Source organism: Musca vetustissima, unplaced genomic scaffold, assembly GCF_032173495.1.
Source record: "Musca vetustissima isolate MV318-11 ecotype Yass unplaced genomic scaffold, APGP_CSIRO_Mvet_v1 utg10917, whole genome shotgun sequence".
NCBI classification, from domain to species: Eukaryota; Metazoa; Arthropoda; class Insecta; order Diptera; family Muscidae; genus Musca; species Musca vetustissima.
In genome coordinates this window covers 224,027-242,074 of record NW_026880121.1, presented here as the reverse complement: position 1 = coordinate 242,074, position 18,048 = coordinate 224,027, and the positions used below count along the sequence as shown (strand labels likewise).

Here is an 18,048-nt window from a genome sequence, read left to right as displayed (position 1 = left end):
TTATTTTTAATTGAAAATTAGTCACCCATTTCGTAGCTTCATTGAAAGGGAAAATTATTTGCAATGACATTTTTCTCAAATTGAAGTGGAATTTGTTTTCAGTTTTAATAGAGACTTCCAATTCCAAAACATGTGGCCTACTTGACAGCAATAGTATTGAATACCCACGCATGTTAATTAACCAAACTGATGATGATGAGTTTGGTACTAGGTGTCTTGTCTAGTGGTTGATTGGTTGTTTGGCCTACATGAGAGGTAGCAGCATCGTTTGGATTGCTGCAGTTCTTCAACACATGGTGCTGCACAGCTAACCAAATACACACATAAATATGTTGGAGTGTGTATGTTCAATTCATGAGTAATTTATTTCATAAATGGCCAAGGCTTAGCATGACCATAAAATTAATCAAAATCCAAAGTAAAGGTTAGCTTAGAAGGTTAGTTAGGAGGTTTGACAAATTGCTGAAGAATTCCAAGATCTCGATCCTATTCTCCACGATTCCTCGGAACCCATTGTAAATAATTACTTTGCGTTGCCGCCTCATATTCCTGGGCCAAACAGTCGATAACATCACGAGAATTATCCAATTCGGAGAGATCATCTTTAAACATATCCTCACGACGAAATTGATCCAAGAAAGCTCCACGTTTACGCAGCTTATCATATTGAGCCAGAGCACGATTGAATAGCGATGTTATACCCGTATGGTTGGCCATCATCAGGCCAGAGACTTTATGATTACTCTGGACATAGGGTGAACTACGTGAGAGGGCAACTTGAATGCTGGCCGGACCCCAGGGTATGAATTGAGCCAATTTACGTTCGCGTATACGCTGTAGGGATTTGTGCACCTGGGTGGGGTCTACTTCACCCTAAGGGAGAGGAAATTTTAAAATTTTATTTTTTTCAAAATTAATATATCCGATAAATACCTGTATAATATTCAATATGGATATATAACAGTGATGATTGGTTTTATCCGGACCCGAGGAGACCATCATATTTTTAGGCTGCAACAGGCGACGCATGACATCCAGGACAGTGGTTTTGCGGACATTCACATTGGTCTAGGCGAAATAAAGAAAAGGGAAAATTATTAATGGAATGAGAAATATATTTAAAAAATGCTCTTCAGATTTACTATAGAGGATCTTGGGGTCTTCTGTATACAAGAGAGGACCTCAAAGGTCTAGATTTTTTAAATAATTTTTTCGCAGTGTCCATATGAGGGGTGGATTTTTTAAATAATCTTTTTCCAGACCTTAGGGTCTTCTATGGACAAAAGAAGACCTTAGGGTCTTCTATGGACAATAGAAGACCTTAGGGTCTTTTATTGCCCTAAGGTCTTCTATTGCCTCTAGAAGAACTTACGGTCTTCTATGGACGATAGGTGACCTTAGGGTCTTCTATGGACTATGGAAGACCTTAGGGTCTTCTATGGACTACGGATGACCTTAGGGTCTTCTATGGACTATAGAACAGCTTAGGGTCTTCTATGGACTATAGAAGACCTTAGGGTCTTCTATGGACGATAGAAGGCCTTAGGGTCTTCTATGGACAATAGAAGACCTTAGGGTCTTCTATGGACTATAGAAGACGTCAGGGTCTTCTATGGACTATAGAAGACCTTAGGGTCTTCTATGGACTATAGAAGACGTCAGGGTTTTCTATGGACTATAGACCTAAGGGTCTTCTATGAACAATAGAGCCACTCACGGTCTTATGTGGGCAATAGAAGACCTCAAAGTTTCCGATAGGCAAAAAAGGTCTCAGGGTCTTCTATACATTATAGAGGACCTAAAGGCCTTTTAGGCCTTAGGGTCTTCTATGAACAATAGAAGATCATAGAGTCTTCTATGACCAATAGAAGACCTCACGGTCTTCTGTGAGCCATGGAAGACCTCAAGGTTTGCTATAGGCAATAAAAAGGTCTCAAAGTCTTCTATACCTTATAGAGGACCTAAAGGCCTTTTCTAGACCCTTTGGACTTCCATAAAAAATATAACAAATATAGCTCACATCATTATCTGTCGTCAGCGGAGTATACCCTGTCATCAGAAAATGCAGCTGCGGTGTAGGTATCAAGGGAGCCGTCAAACCAATCAAATTATTATTCATATACGAAGGATAACGTAGCGTCGTGGTGCTAACCGACATAATTGTCGATACCAACGTGTTAATTTGTGTAAAAGTTGGATTTTCAATATGCAGACGATCCGAAGCAATACGATTCAAAGCGGTGTTATCCAATACCACAACACAATCTGCACAATTGGTCAGGCGCTTCAGTGTCAGTAGGGAATTGTAGGGTTGGACAACGACATCACTTATTTCATCTTGATTTGGAAATACACTATAGGTTTGTAGCAGTTTTTTAGGGAAACGATCCGATAGACGTTCCAACATATAGGAACCCATTCCCGAACCAGTACCACCAGCTATTGAGTGACATAAAACAAACCCCTCCAGCGAATCACTGCCATCAGCTTCACGATCTATGATATCAAAGACTTCTTCTTGCAATTTTTCTCCTTGGCTAAAGCCAGAGGCCCAGTTGTTGCCAGCACCGCCGCCATGTTTCGAGAGATAGACATTTTCGGGATTGTAAAGCTGTAAGAAAAACAAAAAATTAATGAAAATTAAATTAAATAGTGAAATTCCATTTACTTACCTTGGCATATGTGGAGGTCATAATGGTGTGAATAACACGTGGCTCCAAATCCAATAACACTGCCCTTGGTATATAATGATTATCATCGGCCTGATAGAAAAACACATCCTTACGATCCAGGCCATCGGTGGTGAATTCTTCCAACATACCGGTGGGGGAAATGCCATGTTCCAGACACAGACGTTTCCAAAATTCAAAGCCAACTGCAAGAATAAAAAGACAATTAACAAAAATTACGCAGTGGGGCATTTTTACTTACTTTGGTTTCCACACTGGCCCAATTGCAAGGTAATTATTTCACTTGGCATTTTTTCGATTTTTCAATACAAATTTAGTATTGCAAATTTTTATAATAAAGCAAAATAAATAATAAAGCAACAAAAACACAAACAACAAATACCGTTATAATTCGAAGTACCAAATGTTGCCAACCCTTGGGGGAAAAATGTTGCCAATAATCGTAGTAAATTGGCAATGTTTGGTTGGTATATGTTAAACAATGAAGTAACATGGCCACGTATTGAGTTTTTAAAGGAGGAGATTTTTAAGTGGCGTGAAATTATTAATATATTTTTCAACGATTTTTTGAAATGTAGATTTTTTAAATAATTCTTTCCATGGTTGAAATCAGAACGCGATTTTATTTTTTTAAATAATTTTTTCATGAGTTGAAATGAGGCGTAGACTTTTTAAATCATTTTATTCAAGGTCCATATGAGGCGTGGATTTCTTAAATATTTTTTTCCAGTGTTGAAATGAGGGCGTAGATATATTAAATATATTTTTAGATATTTTAAATATTTTTTTCCAGATATATTAAATATTTTTTTAGATATTTTAAATTTTATTTTAGATATTCTAAATATTTTTTTAGATATTTTAATTAATTTTTAAAATTGTTTTCTAATTTTTTTTTTAAATTAAAAAATTGTTGCTTTTTAGTGCAAAAACTTACCAATTCACCGGCCACTTGCTTTGATGATATCCATTAAGATGCTGATGTAGTCCAATAAGAATTCAGGAAGGAATTAAAGAGCGGCTAATAGAAATTGACTAACACAAATTTACAATTTATTACATTTAATTTTTTTTCATTATGGCACTTTTATTTTTTTATTAATATTTATTTTTTGCATTTTTTAATTTTGTTTTAATATTTTATATTTACTTTATCAACATAAAGCCAACACATATTACGGCTTATCAATTACAATAAATAACAACTCCATTTTCATTACTCTCTCTCATTAAAAGACACACACACGAACACACTCTCTCATAAGCAAAGGAAGAACATGAATGAATCTGCAATATATTTGGCTGACAAAAAACGCAACTTTTTTCTTATAATTTACGCTTGAAAACACATTTATTTTTTTAATATTTTTAATTAGATTAAATTTATTTATTATTTCACTATTTTATCAATTATATATAGCAGAATAATTATTTTAATTTATTAAATTCACTATGAAACATTACAAAGGACCGAACGCGCCGTTAATATGATTGACACTATGAGAATTATTATCGGCCTGTATCGCTCTCCTCTCAGCAATCCAATTGGTTGAAAAAGAAGAAGCATGGCTTACATGCACAGCAGAATTGGTGTTAATAGAACAAAACGTATATTATTAAATATGATTTAAATTCTTATAAATCACAATTTTTAATGATTATTTATAGCAAAAACATTATTTAAACTGATTTAATTCACTACGAAACATTGCAATGAACCGGCCGCGCCGTTAATACAACTGATACTAGGAGAGTGATTCTCCCATTCTCTCAGCAATCCAATTGGATGAAGAAGAAGCATGATTGCATGAATTTGCACAGTAGAATTAAAGGGAATATAACAAAATTTGTTTCTAATTATTTACACATAAAAACACTTTTATTCAATTATTATTTTATTAATTATTATTCAATTTATTATAATGCATAATTTTTTGAGGATTATTTATAGCGAAATAATAATTTAACCTGATTAAATTTACTACGAAACATTGCAATGAACCGGCCGCGCCGTTAATGCAAGTGACACTAGGAGAATGATTCTCCCACTCTCTCTCAGCAATCCAATTGTTTGAAAAAGAAGAAGCACGATTGCATGAATTTGCACGGAAAGAAGGGAATAGAACACAACATTTTGCTAATAATTTGCACTTTAAAACACACTTATTTCATTAAAATCGTATTAATTATTGTTTCACTTTTTATTATTTAATTATTTTATAGATTATTTATATCAAAATATTTATTTAAACTGACAACAATCACCACGAAACATTGCAATGAACCGGCCGTGCCGTTAATACAAATGACACTAGGAGAATGATTCTCTCACTCTCTCCACAATCCAATTGGTTGAAAAAGAAGAAGCACGACTGCATGAATTTGCACAGAAGAAATGGCGGGAATAGAACACAACTTTTTTGACAAAATACAATTGATTAGCACTTTTATTTCACAAATAAATTATTAAATATAATGAATATTTTTATAATTCACAATTCTTAACGATTTTTTATAGCAAAATAATTATTTAAATGGATTAAATTCACTACGAAACATTGCAATGAACCGGCCGCAATTTTTATTGCTTATTCATGGCAAAATAATTATTTAAATTGATTAAATTCGCTACGAAAAATTTCAACAAACCGGTCGCGCCGTTACAATAAATGACAACTGAAGAAGAAGCAAATGAGAGAAACAATGTTGCTAACGCCCAAATTCAAATAAATCACTATAACAACTCAAAAACTGTCAAATTGTAAGAAAAGCGACACAAAAATAAAAATTCTCCCTCTCAGTGATTAACAGAATCATATTGGTAGAAGAAGCATGATTTCATGATTTTCACAATATAATCGGCGGGAAATGAAACATCTTTTTTTATCAACTTACAGCAGAAATAACACATTTCTTTAATTAATATATTATTAATTATGATTGAAATTATAATAATTCACAATTTTTAAGGATTATTATAATGGAAGAATGAAGTTAAATGAAACAGTGTTGCCCATACATAAAACAAAAAAATTGACAGTCAAACGACAATTGGAAATTAATTTCTCCGTCTTTTGGAGTTTTTTACACCACGTATATTTTATTAAATATTAATTTTTTTCTTAAAAACCCAATGGGTGAGAATCAAAAAAAACCAAAACAACAACAAAATCAATTTCATGTGTTGCCAATGCGTTTAACATGTTAATACACTAATTTGATGATAAATCGTACAACTACACCCAATTAACGGCGTTGCCAATAACGCCGTTGTAAATGACAGCCATCAAAAGAGAGGGACAGAAAGAGAGAGCGAACGACATTGTCTTGCGGTAAACACTCTGATTAGCAGTGAATCATTTTATTTTTGTTAAATTTTTCCCCATTAAAAAAATAAATCGGAAAATTTATTAAATTATCTAAACTGAACTATTGAATACAGACTGAAAAAAAAACAACAACAATGGCTGCCACATTGAAACCATATCTAACTGCTGTACGCCATTCCCTGACCGCAGCAATGTGTTTACAAGATTTCCCCTCCCAAGTTGTGGAACGTCACAACAAACCCGAAGTGGAAGTCTGCTCCAGCAAGGAATTGATACTCACACCCATTGTTATATCGCGCAATGAACGTGAACGTGTTCTCATCGAACCTTCCATCAATTCGGTACGTGTCAGTATTGCTGTCAAACAGGCGGACGAGATCGAGAAGATCCTATGTCACAAGTTCACCCGTTTCATGATGCGACGTGCCGAATCGTTTATCATCCTGCGGCGCAAGCCCATCGATGGCTATGACATTAGTTTCCTGATAACGAACTTCCATACAGAACAGATGTACAAACATAAGCTGGTCGATTTCGTTATCAGTTTTATGGAGGAAATTGATAAGGAAATCAGTGAAATGAAGCTGGCCGTTAATGCTAGGGCCCGTACTTGTGCCGAGGAATTCTTGAAGAGATTTTAAGTAAAGTGTCAAAATTGTCTCCGTATCTCTCTGTCTGTGTTGGTGTGGTGTGTGTGGGCGTTTGGAAGTCAATCTTATCCGTCCGGATTGTGTGGGAGGATAAGGTGAGGATGTGTGGACTCATCCGTATTTACATCTATACATCTTGAAAAAAAGTATTCCATTAACATGCAAATGTATGTTTGTCAATTTTTTTAATTTTTTATTATTAATTTTTGTGTGCATTTTCCTTTTTTAAGATCAACTTTTTGTCGTTGAGTTTTAACAACAAAAAAGTAGTAAATTTTGTAATTTCCCATTTTTGCAAAATGAAGTAGTAGTGTTTCATCTGTTCTTTTTTTGAAAATAAAATTTTGAAAAGATTTTTCAGATTTAAGTAGTTAATTGTGTGGTTTTCTTTTAAAGGACCTCAGCAAGGCATGGATTAAAAAAAATCACCATGAATTTTTCAAGGTGAATTTTTAAAATAATTTTTTAGAGGGTCTACATAAGTCGTGGATTTGTTAATAATTTTTTTTCAAGGCATTCTTAAAAATTCCAATTATTTATTTCTCTCTGGTATCCTTCATTCGTTCAGCTTAACAATTCATGATCTTAGCAATAAAAACAAAATTACAAAAGTAAAAATAAAAACTTACATTCTAAATATTTTAATCTACATTCGTTGATGGACCATACCACAGGAATACAACGGAATTTTCATAATCAATAATTTTCTGCCCTGCAGAATTACCATCGGACTTTTTGTCATCAGACTCTGCTACTATATTCGTATCGGTAAAATGATATTGACCCGAGCTGGTACTTATTATTGGTAACGAAGGATGGAAGCTGACACCATTACAACAATCAAAATGTAAGGGAATCTACAACAACAACAAAAAAGAAATATTAATAATTATTCTAACCTCTAGTCCGTTTCAAAATCTACCCACCTCCATTGGTTCCTCTTTATCATCCACATCCCATATACGTAAACTACCATCGGTATCACCACTTATCAGCCATTTTTCCAATGGACTCAGATCAAAATAAATCCTTTGATTTGTCTGCACCGACCTTTCATAGGTCTTGACGGGTTCCTGATAATTACGCATATCCCATTTCAGGATTTTATTATCCTTTCGCGCACCACTATATAAATACCAATTATCGGTATTATAGGCTGAGTATTTAAGCCATGTTATACCGCCACTATGGCCACCTAGCACAAATAGAGGACCCAATTTGGGGGCTCTCAAATCATAATGATAAATGTGACTATTCCAGGAGCCAGTTGTTACACAATTATCATTTTCCTGATTGAAGGCAAAGCAGGAAACAGTTTGTTTCACCGGCACCGAGGTGTAATCACGTCCTGGTCTTTTAAATAAAAATAAAATTAATGAGTCTTTAAGAAAGGAATATTCTCTCATCCTTACTCACATATTTGTATCAAAAATTTTGATATTTTTCTTATATCCACCCACCACTTTCTGGCCGTCATTGCTGAATGCCACTGAAATTGCTGATTCCACCTCATCGACATCATCATAACCACGATAGGAACAACGCAACTCTCCACTAAATGCATCCCACATGTGAATGGGTTCATGTTGTCGGGTGGCCAACCAACTGAAAAATACAAAAACAAATATAAATCAGTATTCAAAGTGAATAAACCGATTCGAAATTACCCACCAGCATGTAGCAGGATCTGTACTTGCCATAAATGGATACCAGGCACAGTCATAAACCATGCCACCCTCCTTGACGTGAACCGCTGTAGTCAAAGGACTTAATTCTCGTTTGGCATTTAATTCTTGAGTGGTATACAAATCGGTGGGTAGTTCCAGGACATGCATACCTAGAAAAGGAAATTGAAAAAAAAAACAAATCAAAATTAAAAATTTTTTAAATATTTTTTTTTCCCAAAATTTAGTTTCGATTTTTTCAACCTACCATCCATATGCACAGGCACCAATAAACATGTACCATCCGGTGACCATAGACATCCCTTGGTATAACATTGTTTTTGTTCCGTCGATGGCCATAGACGTCTACCCAACTCAACGAGAGGATATTTAAAGTAACCATTTTCATCGGGTAGTAATTGTGAAGGATCATCATCTTCAACATAAGATTCTTGGGGTATATCTACACTTTGTTCCACAATATCAGTTACATCATTTTCCACTTCCATGGATTCCTCCATATCAATGGCAGTAATTTCCTTCTTCTTTTTGTCTTCTTTGTCATCCTGTGTTTTATCTTGAGGTTGTAAATGTTGAAACATATTTTTGCTGGCATCGGATTTTGTATTTTCTAAGTTGGTGGTATTTTGTAATGTACTTTCTTCACAATCCCCCTCCTCGTCCTCATCATCTTCGTCTACCGGTATAATACTATCCTCTTCTTCCTCTTCATCGTTTTCATCTAGAACACTTCCAGTTGTTTCATCCTCCACTTTGCTGGTTTCATTTCCTTTCGTTCGGTTAATACTAATATCTTCTAGTTCATCCGGCATGGATTTATTATTACCTCCCCTTCCTCCTCCTCCCTCCAAACTTTTCTCATTTTCCATACTCGCCTTGTTTTTGGTCTTTTCTTTGGCCATGCCATAACAAATATTCTCAAGAAGTGTATCGCTGCGTACATTTCTACCCTTTGGTTTTGTTGTCAGCATATTCTTTTCCTCCTCATCCATGGTAATGCTTAATTTTACACCAGCCATACTGGTGTCTTCCACTTCCCCAGTAATAGTCTCTTCGACGGGTAAACTCATTTCCAATTGACTGTATTTTACATTGTTGTTCAATATGGAATCATCATCTACCAGGGATAGGGACATAGATGCTGGAAGATGAGGCAATTATTGAACAAATATATTTTATCGAAATTAAACGTGGGCTTACATTGATCCACCAAAGGCAATTGACTGCTATCGTCCATTTTCCATATAAATTAAACCTAGAGGGTAAAAAATATGACCCTGAAAATAGCAACAAAAACATGTAAATCTTTTTTCAACATTATATGGTTTGATAGCCTACATACCGGGTTTTAGGAACTTAAATGGGAATCTTCCGTGAGGCAAAGTTGCTTATTCTCAGAACACAGGCAGTTCGCCCTTTTTGTTTGGAATTTTAGGCAGGCAGTTTCGAAGAAATCTCCTTTATGTTTAGTTTTATTGGATTTGCCTTCAGTTATCCGTTAATATATATATATATATATATTCCTCTCCAAGTGCTACCTTCACTTACTTTTCACTTTCAAGAAAGAACAAAAAAAAAACGCCGGTAACAAACAAATCCAAACACGTTCGTTTGCCCCAACAAGCAAACAAAAACAATTTAAATTGCACCACACACACAAACACATTGCCATTTGACTTTTTGCAAAGCGTGGTTTTATATTTGCCGGGATCGGGATCGGTGTTGAGAGTCTCTCTCTCTCTCAGTGGTAAATTGTGAATTGTGTTGGAAAACATTGCCACAGGTAGGAACAAAAAAGATACCTAAAATTCTACTTCAAATGATAATAAATCATAAAATAGCACTATTGTATTTACACACATTATATGTTATAATTTAAGCGTAAATGTATTCATAATAAAAAATATAATTTTTGTTTTGGTACATGTCAGTTTTTGTGAACAAAAAGTACGCTTGTTACAAAATTAAAAATAGCGCAACTCTAATTACTCTCTCAAGAGAGAGAAACTCTCAACACCGATCCCGATCCCGACAAATATAAAACCACGCAAAGCACAGAACATTAGGGATCTATAGATCGTTTTTCGTCGAAACGATTAAACTACTTTTCAAAGCAAATAGAAAAATAGCACTTTGTATTGACACACTTAACTGTTAATAAGTAAATTATATACAGAAATATGTACAAGTTTTAAAATACGTGCTCGTAAACATACATACATTTAATTTTATTGTTGTCATTCACAATGGCGCCAGCTCTTGTTTTGCAAAGCAATAGATTAGGAATATATAGATCGACTTTCGTCTAATGTATCAATCGATTTCTCTTTGCAACGATTTACACTAGACAAGTATTGTACAAGGCAGTATATATTGATCAAGATCTATTAATATATATTTATAGGCCATGATCTTGATGAAAGTTCTTTCTTGAAAAATGTTGAGTTAGGAAGGAGAGGAAGTAATAAGAGGAAAAATATATTTTTATTTTACAAAAAATCACCTTTCTACAGACCGTGACAAAAATTCCAATTCCAGTGGATAAGAAGTAAAAAAAAAAACGTACGGATATACTCTAAAGCTGAGGCGCCAGAGGAATATCCACCTAAGAACATGTTTTAAAAATAAAACACTCTTTAAAAATATTTAAAAAATGTATAAAAATCATATATTTTAAAATATATATAAATATTTTGTTTTTGTTAAAAACATAATTTGAAAGAAAATAAACAAAATTTTCAAAAAAGAAGAGATTATAGTTTAAAACAATTGAGCATGCACAAAATTTTTTTTGTATCACAATAATTAGGAAAAAAAAATAAAATATTTGAGTACACAGTTTCTGTGTAACTTCGATATTAAAAAAATATATAATTATGAAATTTCTCCCAATCTGTTGACCTCATCAAATGATACCTTACGCTCTTCGGCATATGCCAAAAAATCCAAACCATAATGTAGAATAAGTTTCGTTAATATCATAACATCCGATTCGGCACGATGTAAATCTGTGGGTGGTTTCCCGAAGACACGTTCATAAATGTTACCCAACTTAAATTTATCCTTGGGTGGATATTTGAATTTGGGTTGAAATGGTTTTGAAAATAATTTACGGCGCGATTTAAATGATACCCCTGCCTTATGAGGAGATTTCTTCGATGACTCGGGAGTATCACTGTCATCATCACATAGTTTGCGTTTGACAGCTTTTGTTTTACGCTGAGGCGTTATTTCATTGACCGCTTGCCAATCAATTTTATCATTTTCTAATAATGGATTTGATTCATTATTCTGCTCATCGACACTTGTTGTTGATTGCTGACTCAAATCGGAAGCAAGCGGTGTTAATTCGTCCAGAGGCTTCATATTTAGATTTTTAATATCTTCTTGTTTTTCATCCATTTCAATAAAGGCTTGAAATGAATCAACACAATAGATGGTTGAGGGTATGCTCTGTAATATAAAAATAATATTAATTATTATTAAAAATAGTTTTGAAATTATTGTATTACCTTTTCGTTCTTTTCGAAAACATATTTAATGATGGGATAATCAAATTTCCAACCATTGTGAGCCACAAAACATATTGGCTTTTCCAAACGCCTCAAAAAAGCCAATACACAATTGGCGGTAGTTTTATTAAATGGTGCCTCATTGCACAGCATATCGTTGCTGAGACCTGGAAAAGTATATACATATAAAAATTAGTTGTTTATTCAACTTATCATATCCAAGGAGAATGTTTGCTTTCAATTTTCGTAATGTAATGCAACAAAAACCACAATATTACATATACATATATGTGATGATAAGGTGAAGTCAGAAAACTACTGATGTGCCAATTTACCACATTACAGATAACGATCTGATTAGGCCCAGATTTGCAGGTGTTAAACAATTCAGAGCTGCTCCTTTATATGTTCGAGTTTTTTCTATTGTGTCTACATTATTTTGTATATAAATTCCCACTTACCAGTTATTCTCTCCGATTCAGGAAATATCATTCGCATGGGATTGATCATTAGAGTTAATTTATGCAAAACTCTGGGCAGTTCTGGTATTTCAATCGCAGTATCACCATCATCTAAACATGCAATACCATCCATTAGTTCATCTCTTCGCAATTTTTTTCCAGTCTCCTTTATATCCTGTTGGACATTATCCCTGTTAAGGCAATCGGTCGAAAATGCATACATGCTAAGTTCCGTAATGGAACAGGTATTGAATTGTTCATTGGGCAGGCCATTTGTTTCCAAATCGAATACAACAAAAGTTTTGATGGCATCTTCATTGTTGTCAATAGGCATTGTTGTTGTTGCTTTATGTTTATGCAGATAATTAATTGTTTAAAATTTAATAATAAAAAATAAAATAAATGCTTTCAACACAATTGTCTTGTAAAAAAAAGAAAACAACAGAAATAAACCTCCCCTCCGCTTTTGTTGATTGTGAAATTGTTGCTGCTGCTCGCTGCTTAGGGATACATAGATCGATAATTGACACTGTGACAATTGGCAAACAACAATATATCGATTAGACGAAAAACGATTTATGAATCCCTCACTTACAATCAGCAGAGTTTCATTTAATGGACATTATTGGGGGCTTTTTAAAACAAGAAATAATTAAAAATAAACTAAAATTAATTTAATTTTTAAAAATAACAACAACTTCATTTGTTTGCTCATCTAAAAGTGGAATAGTTACCAAAATAAATGTAGAAAAAAGCGCCAAATTCGATGTGTGAGAGAGAGATACCATCATGAGAGAACGATAAATGTTATCGATAAATGCCGTTGTCTTTCATGACATGACAGCAGCTGGAGCAATTTGGCAAATTAAATGCAAAGCCAATGCCATAGTTTTTAAATTTATATCGGTCAAAAAAAGGAACAACAACACTTGCCGTGGATATAGCCAGATACAGTTTGGAAGGACAATGCCAAGCGAAATAATTACGCTACAATTGGGGCAGTGTGGAAATCAAAGTAAACAAAAAAAAATTCTTAATGAAAAGGAGATGGGATGACTTAATTCCTGCTAATTATTTTTTTATAATTTTAGTTGGTTTTGAATTTTGGAAGCGCCTGTGTTTGGAACATGGCATTTCGCCAAATGGTGTTTTAGAAGATTTTGCCACTGATGGTGTCGATAGGAAAGATGTGTTCTTTTATCAGGCCGACGATGATCACTATATACCAAGGGCGGTGTTATTGGATTTGGAGCCTCGTGTTATACACACCATTATGAGTAGTCCCTATGCCAAGGTAGGAGGGGACATACAACTAACAAAAAATTATTTTATTACAAAATTGTGTTTTTTTTTTAGTTGTACAATCCCGAAAATGTCTATCTCTCGAAACATGGTGGCGGTGCTGGCAACAATTGGGCCTCCGGTTATAGTCAAGGTGAAAAACTGCAAGAAGAGGTCTTCGACATTATAGATCGTGAAGCAGATGGCAGTGATTCGTTGGAGGGTTTTGTATTATGCCATTCGATTGCTGGTGGCACTGGCTCTGGGATGGGTTCTTATATTATGGAACGTTTATCGGATCGTTTCCCCAAAAAGCTGATACAAACCTATAGTGTCTTTCCCAATCAAGATGAAATAAGTGATGTTGTGGTACAACCCTATAATTCACTACTAACGTTGCGACGTTTGACCAGCTGTGCTGATTGTGTGGTCGTTTTGGATAACACCGCCCTAAATCGTATTGCCACCGATCGTTTGCACATACAGAACCCAAGTTTTTCACAAATCAACACTTTGGTATCGACAATTATGTCGGTTAGCACTACCACCCTGCGTTATCCTTCGTATATGAACAACAATTTGATAGGATTGACGGCTCCATTGATACCCACACCGCAGCTGCATTTCCTGATGACCGGTTATACTCCGCTGACGACAGATAATGATGTAAGTGGGGACCTTTTTTAGCATATTTTGAACATTTTTTGAAATTTTGAATTTTCCTTCCATTGCAGCAAACGGTTAATGTACGCAAAACCACGGTGTTGGATGTTATGCGTCGCCTATTGCAACCGAAAAATATGATGGTCTCCACGGGCCCTGATAAAACCAATCACCATTGTTACATATCCATTTTGAATATAATCCAGGGTGAAGTTGACCCCACCCAGGTGCACAAATCGTTGCAGCGCATACGAGAACGTAAACTGGCACAATTTATACCCTGGGGTCCGGCCAGTATTCAAGTCGCCTTGTCTCGTTCCTCACCCTATGTTCAGAGTAGCCATCGTGTATCCGGTCTTATGTTGGCCAATCATACAAGTATTTGCTCTCTGTTCGAGCGTGCTCTTGGACAATATGATAAACTCAAAAAGCGTGGAGCTTTCTTGGATCAATTTCGTCGAGAGGATATCTTTAAGGATGACCTTTCCGAATTGGATGATTCGCGAGATGTTGTCGATTGTTTGGTACAGGAATATGAGGCAGCTACACAGCCTAATTATTTACATTGGTCCGCCAAGAAGGGTCAGGGAGAGTAAGAATTGAAAGAGGAATGATGGAATCATTTAATTTTTTTTTCACACAACCAGTGACAAATTTAATTTTCGTTTTAATATTTATGTTAATGTTTTTGTACTCGAATTTTCATTTTTTGTATGCATGTTTCGTGCCATTATGTATTTTAGTTTCTAATAACTTTCGTTTTACGTCATTTTGTTCGTATTATTACTATTTTAATTAACAATTATTTTTTTTTAAATTAATTTATCTGTAAACAATACAGAGAGCACAAATACCAAGTTTTTTTTAATAAAACTCTAAAATAAAATTATTTACATTTTTTTAATATACAAATATATATTTTTTTTAATAAAATATTTTTTTATTAAAAAAAATAATTTTTCATTAAAAAAATATTTTTTATTAACACAACAAAAAAAAATATTAAAAGTTTTTAATATAAAATTAAAAAAAAAAAATAAATAATAAGACTCCCACTCCCATAGAGCATAAAATGTCTCACTCAAGATCTCGTCTATGTAGGAAGACCTTTAAAAGTCCGCCTATGAATTCGCCTATAAAAATAAATTAAGGCTCCTTCTAGACCTCTTCTTTACAAAGACACTCTAGGCCTCGTCTATTAAAAACTTCTAAAAAATCTCTAAAGAGCCTAAAAACATTCTAGATCTATACATCTACACTTTGAGATGGTCCATTAAAACATTATAGACCTCGTCTATGACAAAGAGCTCGTCTATAAAGGACTGCCTCTAGACCTCGTCTACCAAATAACTCCCTCTAGATTTATAAAGCTCCTCTATAAAGACTCCCTCTAGTCTAAGACTCTCAAGTTCTACAAAAATGACTCCCTCTAGAGCTCCTCTATAAAGACTCCCAGTAAAACTCGTTTACACAGACATCCTCTAGATCTCGTCTATGAAACTGACAAGAGCAGACTAAAGAAAATGACTTCCTCTAGAGCTCGCCTTTGAAAAAGACTACCTCTAGAACTCGTCTATGAAAAAAAACTCCCTCTAGAGTTCGTCTATAATAAAGCCTCCATCTATAGCTCGTCTATGAAAAAGACTCTCATCTTGAGTTCGTCTATAAAAAATGATCTCATCTAGAGTTCGTCTATGAGCTCATAGAGCTCCTCTATAAAGACTCCCTCTAGATCTCGTCTACAATACGCCCTCTAGAGCTCATCTATAAAAAGACTCCCTCTAGAGTTCGTCTATGTAAAAGACTCCCTCTAGAGCTCGCCTATGAAAAGTTTATAAAAAGGCTCTCATCTCGAGTTCGTTTATGAAAAAGACTCCCTCTAGAGCTCCTCTATAAAGACTCCCATTAAAGCTCGCTTACAAAGACTCCCTCAAGAGGTGGTCTATAAAAAAGGCTCTCATCTAGAGTTCGTCTATGAAAAATACTCCCTCTAGAGCTGGTCTATAAAAACTACTACCTCTGGCGCTTGTCTATAAAAAAGACTCCCTCTAGAGCTCATCTATAAAAAAAAAACTCCATCTAGAGTTCGTCTAAGAAAAAGGCTCCCTCTAGAGCTCGTCTATGAGAAAGACTACCTCTAGAACTTATCTGTAAGGAGACTCCCTTTAGAGCTCAGCTATAAAGACTCCCTCTCGAACTCGTCTATGAAAGAATCCTCCCTATAATGGTTACCTCTAAAGTTTGTCTATGAAAAAGACTTCCTCTAGAGCTCATATATAAGGAAAGGCTGCCTCTGGAGGTGGTCTATAAAAAAAGCTCTCATCTAGAGTTCGTCTATGAAAATCCATAAGGCGTGGATTTTTTAAATAATTTTTTTCGGGCTCTTCATAAGGCGTGGATTTTTTAAATAATTTTTTCGAGCTCCATATAAGGCGATGATTTTTAAAACATTTTTTTTTCGGGCTCTACATAAAGCGTGGATTTTCTAAATAATTTTTTCAAGGTCTACACAATGCGTGGATTCTACACAGGGCCTGGATTTTTTAAATAATTTTTTTTCGGGCTCTACCTAAGGCGTGGATTTTTTAAATATTTTTTTTATAGATAGAAATTAAACGCATATTTATTTTTTTATGGACAATCCCAAAAAATGATATTCCTTTATTTTTTGTTTTTGTATTTTTTTTTTTAATTTCTCTTTGTTGTTTTATTTATATTATTATTTTATAATTATAATTAATATTAAGCAATAAATTTAAAAATTCCAATTTGGAATTTGTTTAATTGTTATTATTTTTAATTTTTTATAAATAAATTGGGGTCTGTTTTTTTCTTTTAATATATATATATATGTAATGTGGGTTGTTGTTGTTGTTTATATTTAATAGAAATTTCCTTAGCTTAAACTTAAAAAATATACTTTATACAGTATTATGTAGTTTGTTTGTTTATAAGAATATTATTACATTTGTTTTATGTATATATATGTTTGTTTATATATATAAAAAAATACATTAAGAAAATAATAATAATAAAGAACCTAGAGATTAATGTGTTGAAATAAAAACTTATACATGTAAATGTGTGTGTGTATACTACAGCAAGTAAATTTGAATCCCATACAGGTAGGGTGGTAGGAAGGGAGGACTGAACAAACTCGGTAAAATTCAAGCATAAGAGGAGAAGAAAGGAAGCGGGATGAATGGTTGGGTTTTGGGTTGGCTGTGATGACTACAATTCTTAAAAGTAGATCTAAATAAAAAAAATGAAAAAAAAAACACTTGAGAACATTTTTAAAATTAAAAAAAATCTAATGAATGAAAAAATCTAATATGGAGATGTGTGTATGTGTGGTTGATTGATTGGCTACTAACACAACAATATACATACATGTGTGTATTGTTGTTTTAAGATTATACATTTCTAAACATACATACTTCTTACATACATGTTTTTTATATATATAAATTTAAATACACAAAAAATATGTATCAAAAAAAAAAAGTTTTTTTGGCAAACAAAAAATAATTATGAATTTGTATATATAAATGAAATAGATTTTTTTTAATTCAAGAAATGTACATATGGAGTGTTTAGAAATGATTTTTTTTAATTACATGAATTGTTTTCTCTCTCTCAATCTAAACATCCTAGCAGAGAATAATATTTAAAAAATGTAGTATCGTACGGTAAGAATGCAAGAATTCTAGAAGTTCAGAGTCTGGGGTGTATTTGTGTGAGTGTGTGCCTAGTCTTATTCGTTTTTGCCAATTATTA

At 33.9% G+C, this 18,048-nt stretch overlaps 5 protein-coding genes across 5 annotated transcripts; 2 read left to right on the top strand and 3 right to left on the bottom strand.

Moving 5' to 3' along the window:
• Positions 1–484: 484 nt before the first annotated feature.
• LOC133325505 (tubulin gamma-1 chain-like) lies at positions 485–2,988 on the bottom strand. The gene is made up of 5 exons (XM_061534248.1): positions 2,932–2,988; positions 2,673–2,875; positions 2,021–2,611; positions 934–1,068; positions 485–873 (listed from the first exon to the last, which is right to left on the bottom strand). Exons 1-5 carry the CDS (start codon positions 2,978–2,980, stop codon positions 487–489), a joined length of 1,365 nt encoding a protein of 454 aa, XP_061390232.1. The 5' UTR covers positions 2,981–2,988; the 3' UTR covers positions 485–486.
• A 3,142-nt stretch (positions 2,989–6,130) lies between these two features.
• On the top strand, positions 6,131–6,663 carry LOC133325500 (actin-related protein 2/3 complex subunit 4). Its single transcript, XM_061534244.1, has one exon. It carries the CDS (start codon positions 6,154–6,156, stop codon positions 6,658–6,660), a length of 507 nt encoding a protein of 168 aa, XP_061390228.1. The 5' UTR covers positions 6,131–6,153; the 3' UTR covers positions 6,661–6,663.
• A 647-nt stretch (positions 6,664–7,310) lies between these two features.
• Positions 7,311–9,591, bottom strand: LOC133325519 (telomerase Cajal body protein 1 homolog). The gene is made up of 6 exons (XM_061534263.1): positions 9,555–9,591; positions 8,602–9,495; positions 8,341–8,506; positions 8,086–8,274; positions 7,596–8,022; positions 7,311–7,526 (listed from the first exon to the last, which is right to left on the bottom strand). The coding sequence occupies exons 1-6, from the start codon at positions 9,589–9,591 to the stop codon at positions 7,311–7,313; spliced, it is 1,929 nt and encodes a 642-aa protein (XP_061390247.1).
• A 1,637-nt stretch (positions 9,592–11,228) lies between these two features.
• Positions 11,229–12,661, bottom strand: LOC133325518 (uncharacterized). The gene is made up of 3 exons (XM_061534262.1): positions 12,328–12,661; positions 11,867–12,033; positions 11,229–11,807 (listed from the first exon to the last, which is right to left on the bottom strand). The coding sequence occupies exons 1-3, from the start codon at positions 12,659–12,661 to the stop codon at positions 11,229–11,231; spliced, it is 1,080 nt and encodes a 359-aa protein (XP_061390246.1).
• A 632-nt stretch (positions 12,662–13,293) lies between these two features.
• LOC133325517 (tubulin gamma-1 chain) lies at positions 13,294–14,867 on the top strand. Its single transcript, XM_061534260.1, has 4 exons — positions 13,294–13,342; positions 13,419–13,621; positions 13,684–14,274; positions 14,343–14,867. The coding sequence occupies exons 1-4, from the start codon at positions 13,294–13,296 to the stop codon at positions 14,865–14,867; spliced, it is 1,368 nt and encodes a 455-aa protein (XP_061390244.1).
• Positions 14,868–18,048: the final 3,181 nt, after the last annotated feature.

Excerpts from the sequence above, each read along its gene's own strand:
- LOC133325500 (XM_061534244.1), top strand. The coding sequence starts at position 6,154 with ATGGCTGCCACATTGAAACCATATCTAACTGCTGTACGCCATTCCCTG.
- LOC133325517 (XM_061534260.1), top strand. The coding sequence starts at position 13,294 with ATGCCAAGCGAAATAATTACGCTACAATTGGGGCAGTGTGGAAATCAA. Across the intron at positions 13,343-13,418 it reads GGGGCAGTGTGGAAATCAAA|TTGGTTTTGAATTTTGGAAG; the intron begins GTAAACAAAAAA and ends TTATAATTTTAG. Across the intron at positions 13,622-13,683 it reads TGAGTAGTCCCTATGCCAAG|TTGTACAATCCCGAAAATGT; the intron begins GTAGGAGGGGAC and ends TTTTTTTTTTAG.
- LOC133325505 (XM_061534248.1), bottom strand. The coding sequence starts at position 2,980 with ATGCCAAGTGAAATAATTACCTTGCAATTGGGCCAGTGTGGAAACCAA. Across the intron at positions 2,612-2,672 it reads TGACCTCCACATATGCCAAG|CTTTACAATCCCGAAAATGT; the intron begins GTAAGTAAATGG and ends TTTTTCTTACAG. Across the intron at positions 874-933 it reads CCATATTGAATATTATACAG|GGTGAAGTAGACCCCACCCA; the intron begins GTATTTATCGGA and ends CCTCTCCCTTAG.
- LOC133325519 (XM_061534263.1), bottom strand. The coding sequence starts at position 9,591 with ATGGACGATAGCAGTCAATTGCCTTTGGTGGATCAAT. Across the intron at positions 9,496-9,554 it reads ATTGCCTTTGGTGGATCAAT|CATCTATGTCCCTATCCCTG; the intron begins GTAAGCCCACGT and ends CTCATCTTCCAG. Across the intron at positions 8,023-8,085 it reads AAAATTTTTGATACAAATAT|ACCAGGACGTGATTACACCT; the intron begins GTGAGTAAGGAT and ends TTTATTTAAAAG.
- LOC133325518 (XM_061534262.1), bottom strand. The coding sequence starts at position 12,661 with ATGCCTATTGACAACAATGAAGATGCCATCAAAACTTTTGTTGTATTC. Across the intron at positions 12,034-12,327 it reads TGAATCGGAGAGAATAACTG|GTCTCAGCAACGATATGCTG; the intron begins GTAAGTGGGAAT and ends ATACTTTTCCAG. Across the intron at positions 11,808-11,866 it reads TTTTCGAAAAGAACGAAAAG|AGCATACCCTCAACCATCTA; the intron begins GTAATACAATAA and ends TTTATATTACAG.